General features: G+C 55.5%; 1 protein-coding gene across 4 annotated transcripts in view; it reads right to left on the minus strand.

Moving 5' to 3' along the window:
• The window catches only part of ANKRD11 (ankyrin repeat domain containing 11), a 135,987-nt gene that overhangs the window by 11,130 nt on the left and 108,734 nt on the right, over positions 1 to 16,123 (minus strand). For all 4 annotated transcript variants that reach the window (XM_077786396.1, XM_021526920.2, XM_021526921.3 and 1 more), the window contains exons 4-8: positions 14,311 to 14,449; positions 4,384 to 4,554; positions 3,098 to 3,301; positions 928 to 1,070; positions 118 to 265 (exon numbers count right to left, since the gene is read on the minus strand). In XM_077786396.1, the coding sequence (XP_077642522.1) occupies positions 118 to 265; positions 928 to 1,070; positions 3,098 to 3,301; positions 4,384 to 4,554; positions 14,311 to 14,449 (805 nt within the window). The remainder of the gene's footprint in view (positions 1 to 117; positions 266 to 927; positions 1,071 to 3,097; positions 3,302 to 4,383; positions 4,555 to 14,310; positions 14,450 to 16,123) is intronic.

Consider the following 16,123-nt stretch of genomic DNA (forward strand, 5'->3'; position numbering starts at 1 on the left):
GGGCTCCTCACCATGGCAGCATCTGACAAGACTCTAACTTCACTCTCCTCTTAAGGTCTCTGTGTTAGTTACAGGCCACAGCTGTCACTGCCACGGCCACAGAAAGGCCAGTCTCACCTGTGGAGCTCTCTTCGCTGGAGGGGTACGTGGTCTTCCCCAGGAGCAGGTTCACCATGGTGGGAGAATTCGCTACTTTCAACGGTGTCTCGCCCTTCCTGTTGCTTTGATGAGGATTCCCTCCGTAATGCAACAACAATTTCACCACCTGAAAAGAGAAACTGAGGCTTGAAGATGCTCATGGTGTTCCAGGGTTTTTTTGCATGATTTTTGTACATAACTAAAAAATTAAGTGTTTTCAGGACATGCCTTGTGGTACTAACGTAAGAGAGAAGCCCCAGCAACATTCCCAGGGAAGTGGAGGACTCATCATCCCTGCAAGTGTTCAAAAAACATTTAAGGACAGGGTTTAGTGGTGCACTGGCAGCAGCAGGTTAATGGTTGGGCTCGATAACTGGGGAGGTCTTTTCCAACCTTAATGATCCTGTGATTCTAAGAATCAATGTGGGCAGGAAAGAAGGGGGAAGAACAAGGCACAAAATCATGCTCCTGTCCCAGTTCCAGGGCACCATTTACTAAAACACTCAACAGCTCTGAAACTGGGCAATTCCCACAATCAGGAAATAATTTAGATTCAAAGGGACCTTCAAGCCCATCCCATGCCACCCCCTGCCATGGGCAGGGACACCTTCCACTAACCCAGGCTGCTCCAAGCCCTGTCCAGCCTGGCCTTGAACACAAACTCCTGCCCACTCCATGGGAAATGAAACAAAAATACCCAGAATCTCTGTGTTTTCACAGTGGGCTGCTCGAAGCACAAGTTTCCAGGAGAGTCATTTAAAGCAGAGCAGCGAATGCCAGCACCCCGACCTTGAAGTGGCCGTTGTTGGCCGCGTCGTGCAGGGGGGTGTCATCGTCCAGCCCCTTGGTGTTGACCTCGGCGCCCGCCGCCAGCAGCTGCTTGGCCACGTCGTAGTAGCCCCGGTTGCAGGCCTCGTGCAGCGCCGTCCAGCCTGCAAGGACAGGGACATTCAGGACACGGCACCACCCTCACAGTGGCACCGAGACACAGGGAAAGCCTGCAGGGTCAGCGTGGTCAGGGCTGTGCTGCTCTGGTGGCCCAGTGTCAGAGCAGGATTCTGGTAGCACGGCAGGAAGGAGCTGCAGCTCTGCCCTGCTACTCCTGCCAGGCAGTCACAGCATCAATCCCCCCTCTCCCTCTGGTCATACCACGTGCTACAGGCAGAGCATCTGCCAGACCTGACACAGACCCTGGAAATGGACAGTTTTATATGGGAAATAAGGAGAATTGAAGATGTCATGTGAAAGGAAGGTCTTAAATCTGTTCCCCTTTATGCCATCATGAAATGGTTTGGGGTTGGAAGGGACCTCAAAATTCACCCATTCCCGCCTCCAGCCATGGGCAGGGATTCCTTCCACTATCCCAGGTTGCTGCAAGTCCCCTCCAATCTGGCCTTCAACGCTTCCAGCAGTGGGGCGGCCACAGCTTCTCTGAGCACCCTTTGCCAGAGCCTCACCACCCTCAAGGGAAGAATTTCTTCCTAATATCCCATCTAACCCTGCCCTATGTCAGCTTAAGGCCATTCCCTCTTATTCTGCCACTCTGTGGTCCTGTGTAAAGTCCCTTTCCAGCCTTCTCTTAAGCTCCTTTAGGTTTGGCTTTAGGTTCCAAACCCTCTGTAAGTGAAACCCTGGTGCCCAGACCAGGCCTGCGCTCAGAACTGCAGACAGGATTTGAGACAGCCCCCACACAGATTTTCTGTGTGCTCTCCAAACACAGGAACACCAGCCTGGGCTTGCGGGGAAACCAAACAGCAGCGTTTCCACAGTAATGGCAGCTCCAGCTCTCAACAAATCTCTGAAGAGCACAGAACAAAATATTTTATCGTGTTCCAACAGACTATTTTTAAGCAGAGCCTGTTTTGAAGTTTCCCAGCGTGGCTGCTCCGGTGTTTTGCTGATAGCGCCGTGGGAGCGCGTTCCGTTACCTTCACTTGGAGCCTTTGGAGGGGGCACCTGTGCCCGGAATTAATCACAACTGATACTTCAGTCTGGCACTGGGATTAATCACACGGGTGGAGGAACAGCCATATCTATTTATAGTCCCAAAATCAGGCGAAGAGAACAGCAAAGAGCAAAGTCAAGCTCTTGGACGTGCTGGAGAAAGGCTGATCCAGCCCCACTGAATGGCACCTTCATCACCCCTTCACCAGCATCCCGTGGCTGCCTTCTCCCTGCAGCACTCAGGGCTGTTCCCACCACCCTAAGCAGGAGCCTGGCAGCATGGCTGAGGAGGAGGAGAAGGAGGAGGAGTAGGAGGAGATAATACTCCTGAGCCGAGGGTCAGGATGGTTAACACCTCCTCCAACTTGGGTGCCTAGTGGGAGCCTAACCCTGCCCTTCACATTCCCTCCCATCAGCAACACCCCCACATTCAGTCCTTAAAAACAACTCCCAAAAAATCACAGGCGTCAGCCCCCCAACTCCAGAGCACTGACTTCACAAACCCACTCTCAGCAGTATTTCCGTGCACATAATTCATTCTCTTTTCAGGAAAAATAGAGCTAAACCAGCCCACCTCCCTTTGCAAATCACCCTCCAGACTTCCAACATGGCATCCTGAGGAAGAGCAGAAGGAAATGGTCCACAGAGGCCTGGTCAGTTTTGGTGTGTGGAGCCACAAGAGCTCCAGGGATTCTCTGGATCCTGCCCTGCCCAGCTTCACCTCAAGCAGACTGCACAACCTGGGAATTCTCCCAAACCCCCACAAGAAAACTGATGCCTTCAGGGATTTTTTTTTTATGTGGATTTTTGTTGTTGTTTGGTTTTTTGTTTGTTTGTTTTTTAAGGGCAGAAAGATTTTTCCTCTTCAAAGAGCAAAATCACAATTTTTGGCAAATCCTCTCTTTCCAAGGCGCAACCCCATGTTAGAAACAAACTACTTTTTCTGGTGAGAGTCGTTCTCGGAGATGGAACACGCAACCAGGTGGGAAGAAAGCTTGGATTCCTGGGCTGTTACCTGCAAAGTCCTTCACATTGACATCTGCACCCTCGATGATGAGCTCCTTGATGCGCCGGGCGTCGCCGCGGATGGCAGCGCGATGCAGCCGAGTCTCTCCTCGCTCGTTTCTCTTATTTACTTTATCTTTGGTTTTGGAGGCAGAGTTGGGAGTTCCCTTCTGACAAACTGTAGACTGAGAGGGATGCTTTGGTGTTGTGTCAACTGCAGGGAGGAGAGAAACAGCGTCAGGGATCGCCATTCCATGGAATTCCTAAGCCCTTAGAGGGAGCTCGTGCATCACGTTTCGCCTCGGCTCTTCCCAAAATATTCCACAAAATATACCACAAGGCAGCAAGAGGCAACCCAAGCTCTGGAGTGGATGTGAACAGAGCAGCCTGTGTGTCCCACGGAGATGGGAATCGCGGGCTGCCAGACCCACTGGAGAGCTGCAGTCCTGGCAAACACTGTGGGCAATCCCGTGATCTGGGAGCAGACAATGCAGCTCCTTACCCTCAAACCTCAATTCCCCAGGGAAGTGGCTTTTTACCAAGCACATGTGAGGCCTGATGGCCTTGGGAGGAGATTGCATTTCCTGGGAGAACACTGGAATGCTCTGCAGCTTTTTCCCTTTTAGTTTTCTCAAATAAGCAGTGAGATTGGTGGTTTTTTTGGCTAAAAGCTGCAGTGTTGTGTGTAGGATGTGGATGTGAGCACATGGATAGCACAGAGCCTCCAAAAATGGGTGGAACACGTTTGCAACAGATAAAAATTACTAAACACAAAATCCATGGTAAACACATTCCAGCTGCTCCACACCTCAAGTTACAGCTGTGGTGGTTACACATCTTAACCCCATCCAAGAGCAGAAACATTAAAAACCTACAGAGGATGATATTTTGTCTTTATTCACAATCCTCCTTTACTGAGAGACTGAGAGGCCAGTGGGGAACACAGAGCTGAGGTGCAGGAGGCTCCCAAGGAACCAAAGCTCCAGCTGAGTAGCCAGGGTGGGCTGGGTGGTGGCCTGGATTGGGCCTGAGGGACACTGGAAAAAGGAAGGGTGACCAGAGCCACATGCAGGTCCCACTGACACCGCACCTGCAGTCACCTGCAGAGCCCTGTGAGAGGGTGAGACCCCACAGAGCAGCAAAGCAGCCCACCTGCACCATGCCAGGGGTGGCAGCTCAGTCCTGCTGCTGTACCCGAACCCCTGGTGACCCCGGGAGCTCCAGATGTTTGGGAGCCTCTCGCTGCAGCTCCCACCTGCCTGCCCACTCTTCAGACCCAACTCCCCCCACTCTCACCTGGGCTGTTTGCAGACTCTTCTGCTGTCATCTGCATGAGGAGAGCGACTTGCTGGCGCTCGGAGAGCGGGTACCCTGCCCGGATCCCCGAGAGGCCCATGCCGAAGAGCAGCCCAGGCTTCCTGGTGGCGGGCTCCTTTTTAATCCTCTTCCGCTCGGGACCCTGCTTCTCTGTGGGACAAGGACACAGGGACACAGGCCGTGAGTGGCACTGGAGCCCAAAGCCACGCTCCTGTCTGAGCATGGCACTGACACATCCAAAAATCTGGTGCTGAGGGATGGATCTCTGTGCTGAGTGATGGATCCCTGTGCTGAGGGATGGATGGATGGATCCCTGTGCTGAGGGAGGGATCCCAGTGCTGAGGGAGGGATCCCTGCAGTGGGAGCACTGGCACCTGGAGCAGCACCCAGGCTCACAGCGCTGAGGGTGCAGCCAGGACAAGCCCCACTCCTGCTCCTCCAACAGCCTTTCATTCTCCTCCACCACCCAAGAGCAGCAGAGGAAAGAGGGAGCAGACCCTCCAAGGGGCCACAGCCGCTGCTGCACCTCCCATCCTGCTTTAGGAGCCTCCATCCATGCCAGGGTGCCTGGAGGAGCCTGCTCAGACTGACACCATCACAACATGGACCCAGCCAGAGGCACTGAACAGCACCAGCAAGGAGAGCTGGAAGATACAGGCTGACACCTCAGAAATGTGGCCATCACACCCATCTCATCATCATCATCACCATCAAAACAAGGAGGCTGCAGCCAAAGAGGTGTGGGAGCACCAGGCTGGTCCTCTCCTCCCAGAGTGGCTGCTCCCATGTGGCCCAGAACACCCACCTGCCCTCAGGTCTTCTGCAACCCTTCAAAAAAACAAACTGGAGAGGGGAGGAAGAAACCCCAGAAGTGCCTGGCTTGTCATCCCAAATCCAGCCCGATACTTGGTCTCCTAAATCATTCATCTGCAAAGGCAGCTCCTGCTGAGAGACCAAGAGTAACCACCCCCAATCCACAGTCACACAACGACAGAATGGTTGGGTGGGAAGGAACCTTGAACCTCATCCTGTCCCACCCCTGCCCTGGGCAGGGACACCTCCCACTAGCCCAAGGTGCTCTCCAAGCCCTGTCCAACCCGGCCTGGGACACTTGCAAGGCAGGAATGAGGCAGCCACAGCTGCTCTGGGCAACCTGAAGGTGCCTCAGTACCTTCACCTTCATAAAAACCAACAATCCTGCAGCCTCTCCCTGCTCACCCCCCTCTGTCACGCTCGGTGTGGGTCACGGGCACGCTGCCAGTGGGACGGAGCCTGTGGTGGCTCCACACAAAGTCCAGCAGGTCAGCTGGAGCCACCAAGGGACAGGGTCACACACGGCCACCAGCCCGTGCACCACAGCACAGGTTTCCTCCTTCACCCACCCAGCGCAGCCAGGAAAGGTCTCTGGCAGACGAGGGCAGCAGCGGGTGGGGATGTTCTGCTCCTGCCGCTCGCAGCTCCGCGGCTGAGGCACAGCCAGCCCCAGAAACCTCTTCTGGGCACGCTGCACACAGCTGCCAACCTCTGCTGCTCGTGGCCCACCTGGAGCGGGTGATTTCCATCCACCCCTGCTCCTGGGATCCTGGACATTTAAGAAATAATGACTGTTCCACGGAACCTCAAACAGAGAGTTTGGTCACCCCTCTTCAAAGCCTTCTGCTCATTGCCCAGAGAAGCTGTGTCTGCCCCATCCCTGGAAGTCTCCAAGGTCAAGCTGGACAGGGCTTGGAGCCTGCAGAAGGTGTCCCTGCCCGTGGCAGGGTGGGATAAGATCTGTCTTAAGGTCCTTCCCAACCCAAACCATTCCATAATTCTATGAAATGCAGGCCCTGGAAACATGTCTGCATTGAAGGCGAATCCCAGTCTACTCTGAAACCACATTTTGGTCATCCTGGCAGCTGTAACAGAGCTGGAAGATGAAATCAGATCCTAGGACAGTTTTTAATGGCTTAAAATAAAATTAAATCCAGCGTGCTTACGGGAAGACAACTTTGCCGGGGTGGCTCCAGAAGCTGTGCTGCTGTGCTGTGTGTCCTGCCAGGGGACACAGGGACACCTGATCCATGTGTGCAGCACCTCCCTGCTCCTCCTGAGACTCTCCAAGCTGCTTAAACCCTGCTCAGCCAGGCCTGGCTTCCCCCAGCCTTGGTCACATCCAGCCATGCCCCAAAGCCAGGCGTGAAGACGCCTGAGGGGTCACATCTTGGCTGGTGCCACCAAGCAGAGTCCCTGAAGCACACGATGCCCAGGGCTGCTCCGCACGTACGGAGCCACAATTAGAATGGGAACATTTTCATTAATATCCCTTGGCTGCTGCAGGTTGTCAGCACAAGCCTGGGATTTGCAAAAATTGATTATCAAGTTCAACCGAAACCCCCCTAAACTCCTATTCGTTCTGCAGTTGCAGAAATTTCCTCCTCCACAGAACATTTAACATTACAAAGCATGTGATCAACAAGATAAAAATAAATTGGAAAGCGGCTGCTGCGTTCTCGCTTGCTTTGGGGAGGCAGCCGAGGACTCGGGCTTGTGCTTCCTGGTGGGAAGGGTTCAAGGCCAGCTGGATGAGACCTGGAGCAACCTGGTGTGACACCCTGCCCTAAGGGTCCAGTGCAGGGTGTACCTGCCATGGCAGGGGTGGAGATGAGCTTTGAGCTCCCTTCCAATCCAAACCATCCCATGATTCTGAGATTCTGTGGCTCCAGTGCTGGCACCCTGGCGTGGGCAGTGTGGCAGCCCCTGGCTCTCTGCGTGGCACAATCCTCAGGCAAGGTGGAGTGACACATAAGCAAGATCTTAACTGGGTCTGAAATGTAAGCAGAGGATGGAGACAGAGCTGTCCCCATCATCAACTTCCCCTCCTGAGCCTCAGCAGGGTGAGAGCCCTGCCTGGCACTGGGCTGGCTCTCCTGGCCCTGGCTGGTCCCAGGCTCACAGAGCTGCACGTGTGTTATCTCAGCCCAGAGGATTTTACTCAGAATCAGATTTGCAGCAGATTTAAAGTTGTCCCTGCACAGAGATCTCAGCTGGCCGGCTCCTGCAGGCTGCTCCAAATTACCACGCCTCTGGAACATCTCACAGCAACACAGAGCAACTGCACAGAAACTCTCCCAGTGTCCCCCACCTCGGCTGACAGAAAAAAGCTGATTTGACACTGAAGCCCCTTCAGCAAGCAAAAACCCCAGAGACACAGGGGGGGAGCAGGCAGGGAGCCCTCAGTGCCGGCAGCGGCGGTGGGTGCACCGTGCACACCCATCCCAGTGGGAGGAAGACCACGGCAGCCCACGGATGCTCCATGAGCCCGGGATGAGCCACACCTCCATGCAGCTATTTATAAAGCAGCTTGTTTGCTGGCTGCTTGCTTCAGCCCTTCTGCAAACCTCCCGAGCATCAGCCCTGGTTTAATTCGGGGATGCTGCTCGGCTCTTCCCTCGTGCTGACGCCAGCAGGAACCGCGTGCGCAGGCTTAAAGGGGAAAGCTGAGCTGGGAACTGCTCTGCCTTTCATCACACGGAGCCCGAGAGGCTGAGAAGTCTGAGCAGGAGCAGACTCCCAGTACAAAGGGGCTTGAGCATCAGCTTGAGGGTGGTTCTCGTGCCCACATGAGACTCAGGGCAGTGCTGCAATGGGGAGCACAAATGCAGGGCTGTTGGAAGCGCCTCGACAGCTCCATAGGGATCCCAGGGCAGATTTGAGAGGGATTCAGTGCTGCTGGGCTGGCTCTGTGTGCAGACAGGAGAGGGGCAGGAGGAGAGCAGGGCCGTGATGGAAAACCTCTCGGAGGTTTCTCCAGCGCACGGTGAGACGCTGGCAGGTCCTGGGGACGCCGGAGCCGCGCGGCTCCTCGCTCCTACGCACGCAGCGCAGCCCGTAATGCAGAAAGCATCTGCTCCCACTGCTCGGCATGACAGCACACGCACGGGAGGTGGAACCCTGAGGAAAAACAGCAGCTCCAAAGCGGCAGCCCGTGCCGAGCGCCTCGGCGCCGCACGGCCACGCCGAGTGCCGCCCCAGCGGCGAGAGGGGCTCCGCAGGCGCTGCCGAGCCGAGCCAGCGCGACCAGGAGATCGATAGGAATAAATTAGAGCGGCACAGACAGCAACAGAGACTGCACTGCACCCCCGGGAGAGCGGGCGGGCTGCGCTCCCCCCAGCCCCGGCAGCCTGCGCAACCGTGACTCATTCCTGCTGCAGAACTTGGAGGGCATCACACGTTTCGGAGCACGGCGCCTCAAGGCAGGGCAGCTCCAGCCCCGAGGATGCTGTGCCAGGCTCGCAGGGTACCAATAACGTGGGCCCGTGGCTCAGGAGCGAAAGGCTGACGGCAGCACGGTGCCAGCACGTGCGCTGGGGAGCTCCAGAACTGAAGGACAAACTGGCTGAGGGAAGGCTGGAGGTGCCAGAAGCAGCGTGGAATGGGAAGCGGCACCATGGCACAGGTGGACAAACATGAGAGGGCAGCAGGACAGGCCAGAGCACTCGGTGGTGAAGAGCTGAGTGAGGAGGGTGAACAGGAGACCCCTGGAACGTGGAGGAGCACGGCTCGGGCTGGGGGGAACACTCTGGCACCAGGAGGCCACGGGCACGCTGCAAAGCCAACAGACCAGGGGCGCAGCCAGGAGGTGCTTTGGTTTATCAACCTAGGGCCAAAAAGGAAAACAAGAGGAAAAGCAAGGTCTGCCTGGAGAGAAGGTGCCCTGGACTGCTCTCATGGAGTGGGGAGCTCATTCCCACCTGAAGGATGGAGGACCAGAGCCAGAGCCTGGTCCCACACTGCTGGAAAGGATGGTGGAGACCTTGGCTGTGAGTCAGGAGCAGTGAAAAGGTGCCAGCAGGAGGAACAAGCCCTTTTATAACCATGTCAGTGTGCAGCTGAGCCCACCAGCCCCAGTGCTCAGCTGGGCTCCCTGGGGATGAGGACCTGCAGGGCCCAACCCCACTGGCTGCAGCATTTTAAAATACAATTTGCCTAGAGAGGTTTAATGCTGTGTGACAGTCTGTGGTCCAAATCCAGGTGCTCTCCCTAAATTTGTGGGCCGGAGTCCACAGCTGTGCCCTGATGTGTAAAAGCAGCTTGTCACAGAGCGGCCACTGGCTCCCAACACGCTGTGAGAGGAACCCAGAGGCTTCATCACAAACAAAAATCTCTATGTTAAAAGTGAGTTGTTCAGAGCAAGATCAATTTTCAAGTCCAGACCGTTCATTTCCCACGAAATAGAAAGAGCTGGAGGAGGGAGGACGGGGGAGGAAGGCTCTGGCCAGCCCTCCCCTCCCAGAGCTGGGGCCAGGACACTCTGCAGACAGCGCTGATAAAAGCTCTTGTATTAAGGAAAAAGCCATCATTGATAGATTTTTGGTTCACAGAGACACAGCACACTGCAACCTCTCCCTCTGCATGTTAAGGAGGTGATGAGGGGGGAGGAGGGAGATTTATGGCAGCTCCCATCATAAAACGACCTGGTTTTCTACGCAGCCCTTCCCAGATGGCTGCTGCACACGGGGAGTTTCTCAGGGTGATCTGAAGGCTGGTGTGTGCCAGGCTCTCCACACTGTACCGGCATTATGGAGCCCAGCTAGGAAGAGAGAAGCTCTGACATTCACTCTCTCCCTGGTTGCTAGGTGAGAACAGTTCCTTACTATTTTAGTAAAAGCACTGAAATGACAGAAGCAAAGAAAGCCCCGCTGCGGCGCAGCCCCTCCGAGCCCCCAGCTGCACACACCGGAGCGCAGCCAGGCGCAGGGAAGGGCACAGACACCACTGTGGGATGCAGATGCCTTTTTTAATAAGCCAGCAATTTGCTTCTCACGGATTCCCTCGCCGGCCTTGCCGACTCGGGACTAACGAGCCCGTTCCCATGCCTTGTCACTCCAAACACTCCAGCATTAGGCAAGCAGCAGCCGGCTCCGGGAGAGGATGGTTTGGGTCAGCTGATTCATCAAGCATTTTCTAACCTACTAATTAGCGTCACGTAACAACCTCGGGGGATTAGAGAAAAGGAGTTTGAAGCTCCAAGGCCAGCTCCTGCCAACCACATTCATGCTGGCCCCCATCCACCACAGCACCTCCCTGGCCGGCCACGAGCCCCTGGAATCCGCCCTGGGCACCAGGAGAGCCCTCGGAGCCTGGGGAGGTTAATACCTCAGCACAGACCAGCTTGGAGAGCTGGTGGGGTTCCTCTCCCTTATTCCTTCCTCCAAGAGCACTCAGGGAAAGAGATGGACACACAGGGAGAGAACTGGACAAAGAGGGAGGGACTGGAACACACAGGGAGGGAGCTGGGCACCCAGGAGGGAGCGGCACCCCAAGGAGAGCAGGGCCCCAGCACTGCTGGGCACCACCAGCTTTGACCCAGCCTCGCTCCCGGGCAGAGCTGTCAGAGGCCAAAATGATCTCAGCATGCTCCGAGATTTGTGCTGGGCCCCAACTCTCCCTGCTGATGACTAAAGGCCTGGAAACCACAGCTGCACCTCAAGCCAAGGGACTGAAGCGGCAGCGTGACGTCCGGCGCAGGAAACCGCGCGCAGCGGCGGCGGGCGCGTGCGACGCCGCGCTCCGTGCGGCTCCGGCTGCTCTCCGGCAGCGGTACCCGTCCCACCGAGCAGGGAGGGACCCGTCGGTGCCGCTCCATCCCGTCCCAGCCCGGGGCAGGTGGGCAGCGCCCGGCCCCGTGCCGCCAGCCTGGTGCCGTCGAGTCAGCCGTGACTCAGGCGCGGCTCAGCGCCGCAGCCGCGCCAGCCGCCCGTGCCACCTCTCCTGCCAGGTGCTTCCCGGCAGGACTGCTCCCTTCTCCCTGCGTGCCTGCTGCCGGCAGCCATCCCGTGCCGCTGGGTCACGGCCGCGGAGCTGCAGGCAGCCCGCACGCTGCCCGAGCTGCTCGGGAAAAGCTGCTGCGCTCGCTCGGCGCTGCCAGGCTGCACGTAGGCTCCGGGCAGCGCCTGTGCGTGTGGGGAGATGCCACATCGGGGAAGGAGAAGGAAGGAGGAGAAGTCTGAGGCACAGAGATGCTGCTCCCACAGTGCTGGAGCTGTAACATCACAGTCTGGAGGCTCACGGCTCAATGCCGTTTTTTTTTTCCTAAAGACAGTTTATTTAGTTAACTCTGAGGAACCCGAGAGCCAGGTTTGTTGCTCTAGAAACCATTTTGAGAAAGATTATTTTAAAAGATTTAGCTCTGAACCAACTGTATCCAAACCATGGGCTCAGCACAGTGCTGGCCAGTAGTGCCCACAGAACCCTGGAACGGTTTAGGTGGGAAGGGACCTTAAAACACATCTCAAACCACCCCCAGCCATGGCAGGGACACCTTCCACTAGCCCAGTGTGCTCCAAGCCCTGTCCAACCTGGCCTTGGACACATCCAGGGATCCAGGGGCACCCTGGGATTCTCTGAGCACCCTGTGCCAGGGCCTCACCTCCCTCACAGGGAGGAATTCCTTCCCAATATCCCATCTACCCCCCAACCATCCTGCAGCTCCAGCTGCTGCCCCACACCTGGCCTGGGTGGGTTGTGCTGCATTTCCATGGGAGACAAACCCACCTCTGCTGTTTTTCACCCCAGATATGGAGCACCTACGTCAAGGCTGAGCCAGAGCCACCCGGGAAAAAAGCAACACACACCGTGCTAAGGAAAATGAGTCACTGCAACACATCAGGATGAGGATCCACACTATTGTTTGAACACTTGAAGAGGAGAAAAATACCCCACTAGAGGCAAGGAGAGAGCTCTGCTAGCTCCCAGCCCCCATGTCCTTACAGCTGAATCCCACATGGCTGTGGAACATCCTGGCACACCCCCTCAAGCACACACAGCAGCCCATGGACACAGCCTGGGAAGCAGGACCACGTTACATAAACCACCTGGGGTCAGCCAGCAGGGATGGTGCAATCCTGGGGCTGGGAGCTCCGAGGGCTGGGAGCAAAGCTGAGGAGCACAAGCAGCAGCAGCAGCAGCCTCCCCCTGTGCAGGAACACGGGCTGGTGCACAGCACTTTGTTCCAGACAAAAGCCTGTCCTGCGTGTCACACCTCAGCCAGGTGCCACTGATGGCACCAGCACAGACTGGGGGGACCCCTCCGCCCCAGAACGTGCAGCTTCTGAGCCCCACAAACACGTCTGTACCTGCCTCTGCCTCGAGCCAGGCCAAGGACCACACAGGCTTGAAACACCCCACAGTTGCAACGGGGTGGTGCAAGAGCAGAGCAAGGTGCCAGGAAGTCTTTTCCCATCTCCAGCATCTGATTCCTGCTGGAGTGAACGACGTCAGGGAAGAGAAACAGGCTCCTGCTAAGCACCGGTCTGACTGTGCACACTGATTCCTGCTGGGATCTCCAACCCAGTGGCTGAGTCACTTCCTCCCCAGTCCCCACCAAACAGGCTGGGGAGAGTCACCTGCACCTCCCATGCACCTTCCCAGAGTCTGTGAGAGCCCAGCTTGTCTTTAAATGGGTCTGTGAGTGCCATGACCCACTCTGGGTCTGCTCTGGGAGCTGGGCTGCTGCTACCCCTCAGCTCAGCCACTTCCCCAGGAAGGATGAGCTCTGGGGAAGAAGGGGAAGAGCTCTGCAGAGGAAGGAGAGGGGAGTCTGAGATAAGAGTCACACAGCTGCGAAAGCACAGGGGTAACGGGGGAGCCCCTGAGCAGGGGGGTCTCATGGGCTGCTGCTCCCCCCCAGCAGCCACAGCCTCTCCCAGCAGCTCTCTCTGCTCTCCTCTGCATTTGGTTTGCTCCTCACTGCTGCCAGTGCAAACATTTCCAACATCTCTGCAGCACCAGAGCCCTGGGAAAAGCAGATCCCTGTCGTGACATCCCAGCTGTCACGAGGGTCAGACAGCCCTGCAGCGAGTTTGGGCTTTAACTCTCAACCCAGTATTGAACGTGGCACTAAGACCCTTGACAAAGAGCAGCTCCAGCTCTGGTTCATCAGCTCTGCCTGGCTCCAGCCACCCCAAGGAGACACCACAGCAACCCAAAACCTTGCAAATGGCCAACACGTTTAAGAGAATTAATGAAGGTTTGGAAACTCTCTGCCCCAACAGGGAGTTCAGGAACACAAACCCATGGAGACACTGGGCCACCCTCAGGACACGTCACCACTGCGTGTCCTGCCCGTGGAACAGCCCTCACAGCTGCAGTGGCACTCCTGGCCTGTCCACATCTGCCCTCCTGGCTCCTGAACATGAGGAGACACATCTCACGTCAGGCCACCTCCCAGGCTCACCACACAGCACCACCAAACACAGCCCTTGTACCACTGTCAAGCACATTTCCAGCTTTTAGCCTGTTTTATCTCTTTCCACAACCACTGAGCTTTACCTGGCCACAACTATTTCTAAATGCACATTGCTAAGGGATATACAGTAAGGACCCACACAAACCTTTGCCCAGAAATCCACAGCTCAGCCCCTTACAACCAAACAATACCATTTTCTTCATGTCAAAGCTCTGTGACAGTTCCTCCCAACTGCTAGAAAATCCAACAGCCCATCCAAGAGCCTCATCATGCACCAACCACTCTTCTGCTGCAAGACTGACCTGCTTGACCAGATTCTACTTGCTGATTTTCTTTTAAAGTCTACTCAGCTTTATTCCCTTGTTTTCCAAGTTCTCACAAGCAGGCCCTGCTCCGTGGCTTGTTCCAGCCACAGTTCCTGACCTGGAATGGTTAGAAGCAAGAACAGGCAAGAGCTGAAGGAAGGGGGTCTCCTCACACAGCCATGGCTTTGTGCACCTACAAACACCACTAAGAACAGATGTGCACATGTGGAGCAGAGCAGTTATCCAGCCTCTTCCTTCAATTAAAAAATACAGGGAATTTGATACGACACTTCCCTGTGGATTGGCTGCACTCTGGATCCTGCGTGCTCCCCAGCAGCCAGGGTTTGAGGGTGGGGTGTGGCATTTCTGTACCTGTATCCGAGTCTTTTTGATCTCCATTTGTTCCGACAGTGAAAGGCAACTTGCGTTTGGTCGCTCGCTCTTTCACCTCTTTGCCGCCATCACTCCGGTCCAACTTTGGAGTCTTGGTTAGAGAAACTTTATCTTTATCCTGGAAAGAAAAGAGACCAAGGTCAACAACAGCCTTCTCCACACTGTTCTCACCTGACTCCCCAAATCCTGCACAGGCCTCACGTAACATCCCTTCCCTTTCTGCTGTGGGCTTGCCAATGCAGCCTCCACCAAGATACACAGCTCTGCCATCACCAGAGAACAGCCAGGCCAATCAAGGCTGCTGTGTGGTGCCAAATTCCAACCAATTCATGTGAAAAAAAAAAGCCAACACTTTGTGTGAAGCTGAGGATGCACATGGCTGCGGGCACAGAGAGAAGGTAGAATGGGATGGGGCAATCTGAGGATTTCCAAATGCAACCACACCACAAGAAAGACCCATTCCTGCTTTGTATCAGTGCTGCTTGTTTGGGCTGGTTTGGATTCTAATGTGAAGCACAAATGCTGTGAACTGCTCAAAAGCAGGGAGAGATTTTGAGTAAGCATCCCAAGCAAAAGTTAGAGATACTGAGGCAGGTGAGATTTTTCACATGACCAGGGAGAGCTGGTTCCCAGCTCAAACTCCAGGAGTCCAGTGACAGTGACATCCCCAGGTCATGCCCTATGTTTTTTTGTGTGTGAGGAACAGGATTATTTGACGTTCTGAGCAGTTCTGGACTGACCACTGTGCCCCTGCCCGAACAACGAGGGCAGCACGAGCGGCTTTGTCACAGATCCGATTTCAACAACCCAGCACAACGCAGCCTCTGAGGCAGAGTGAGATTAAACACGAGAACCTCAGCACACTGAATCATGCCAGAGCGTGGTTGGAAGCTCAGATGAGCCAACCTAGGAGCGTTCCCTTGTTTAGAGAGGCACAGCCCCACTGCCTGGCCCTGGCAGCTCCCTGGCAGGAGGTCCCAGTGCCAGCAGTCACAGGACTGTGGTGGCAGTGACAGTGTGCAGTGTGTGTCCTTCCTCTTTCCGTGCCCGCAGCTCACCCACAGGGGAGAGAGGAGCCCCTGAGCCGCCCCAGGGGGATGTGTCTGCACGTCCCTGCGCCACGGGCAGCCTGACAGCCGCGGGGCCCATGAAGGAAATGGGCTGGGGAATCCCTTTTTTGGTAAAGCAAAAGAAACAAACCTGCCTGACAGGGCTGTGTGGTGGGAGGCAGCCAAGGCACGCTCGGAGCCCCAGCGAGGGCAGCCCTGCTGCAGGGCAGCCGCCAAGCACCGGCCCCGCAGCCACGGGACAGAGCCCCCTCGGCCAAAACCAACACTCCAGCATTTCCTCCAAAGCCTCCAGATTGAAAAGCTTTTGCTTTTTATGCTCTCTGAAGTGAACAAAAATAGTTCAGGCTAAAATATGATGCCACTTCTACTGCTCTGAGGTGGCACTGAGGCCAGGGGGCTTCCATCACCTGCCAGGAATGTCGTGTTGTGAGTAGGTACCCTGGTCTGTCCTAGTTCTACAATTCTATGAAATATTTTATCAAAGGAATAAAAGAAAATGCGTATATTGCCTGAAAAAAAAAGCCACCAAATAAATAATGCACTTTTTTCCAGAGTGGCCATTCACAGTCTGAACTTTTCCTTATATCTACTGAATAAAAGGCATCTCTGAACACTTCAGACAGGAGTCTGTGAGGTTCCTCCAGGGTGAAGTAGTCAGGGCACCAAGGCTGTCAGAGTTCAAGAAGCATCTTGATGATGCTCTTAGACATACAGGTATGTTT

Source organism: Lonchura striata, chromosome 13 (assembly GCF_046129695.1).
Source record: "Lonchura striata isolate bLonStr1 chromosome 13, bLonStr1.mat, whole genome shotgun sequence".
Taxonomy (NCBI): domain Eukaryota; kingdom Metazoa; phylum Chordata; class Aves; order Passeriformes; family Estrildidae; genus Lonchura; species Lonchura striata.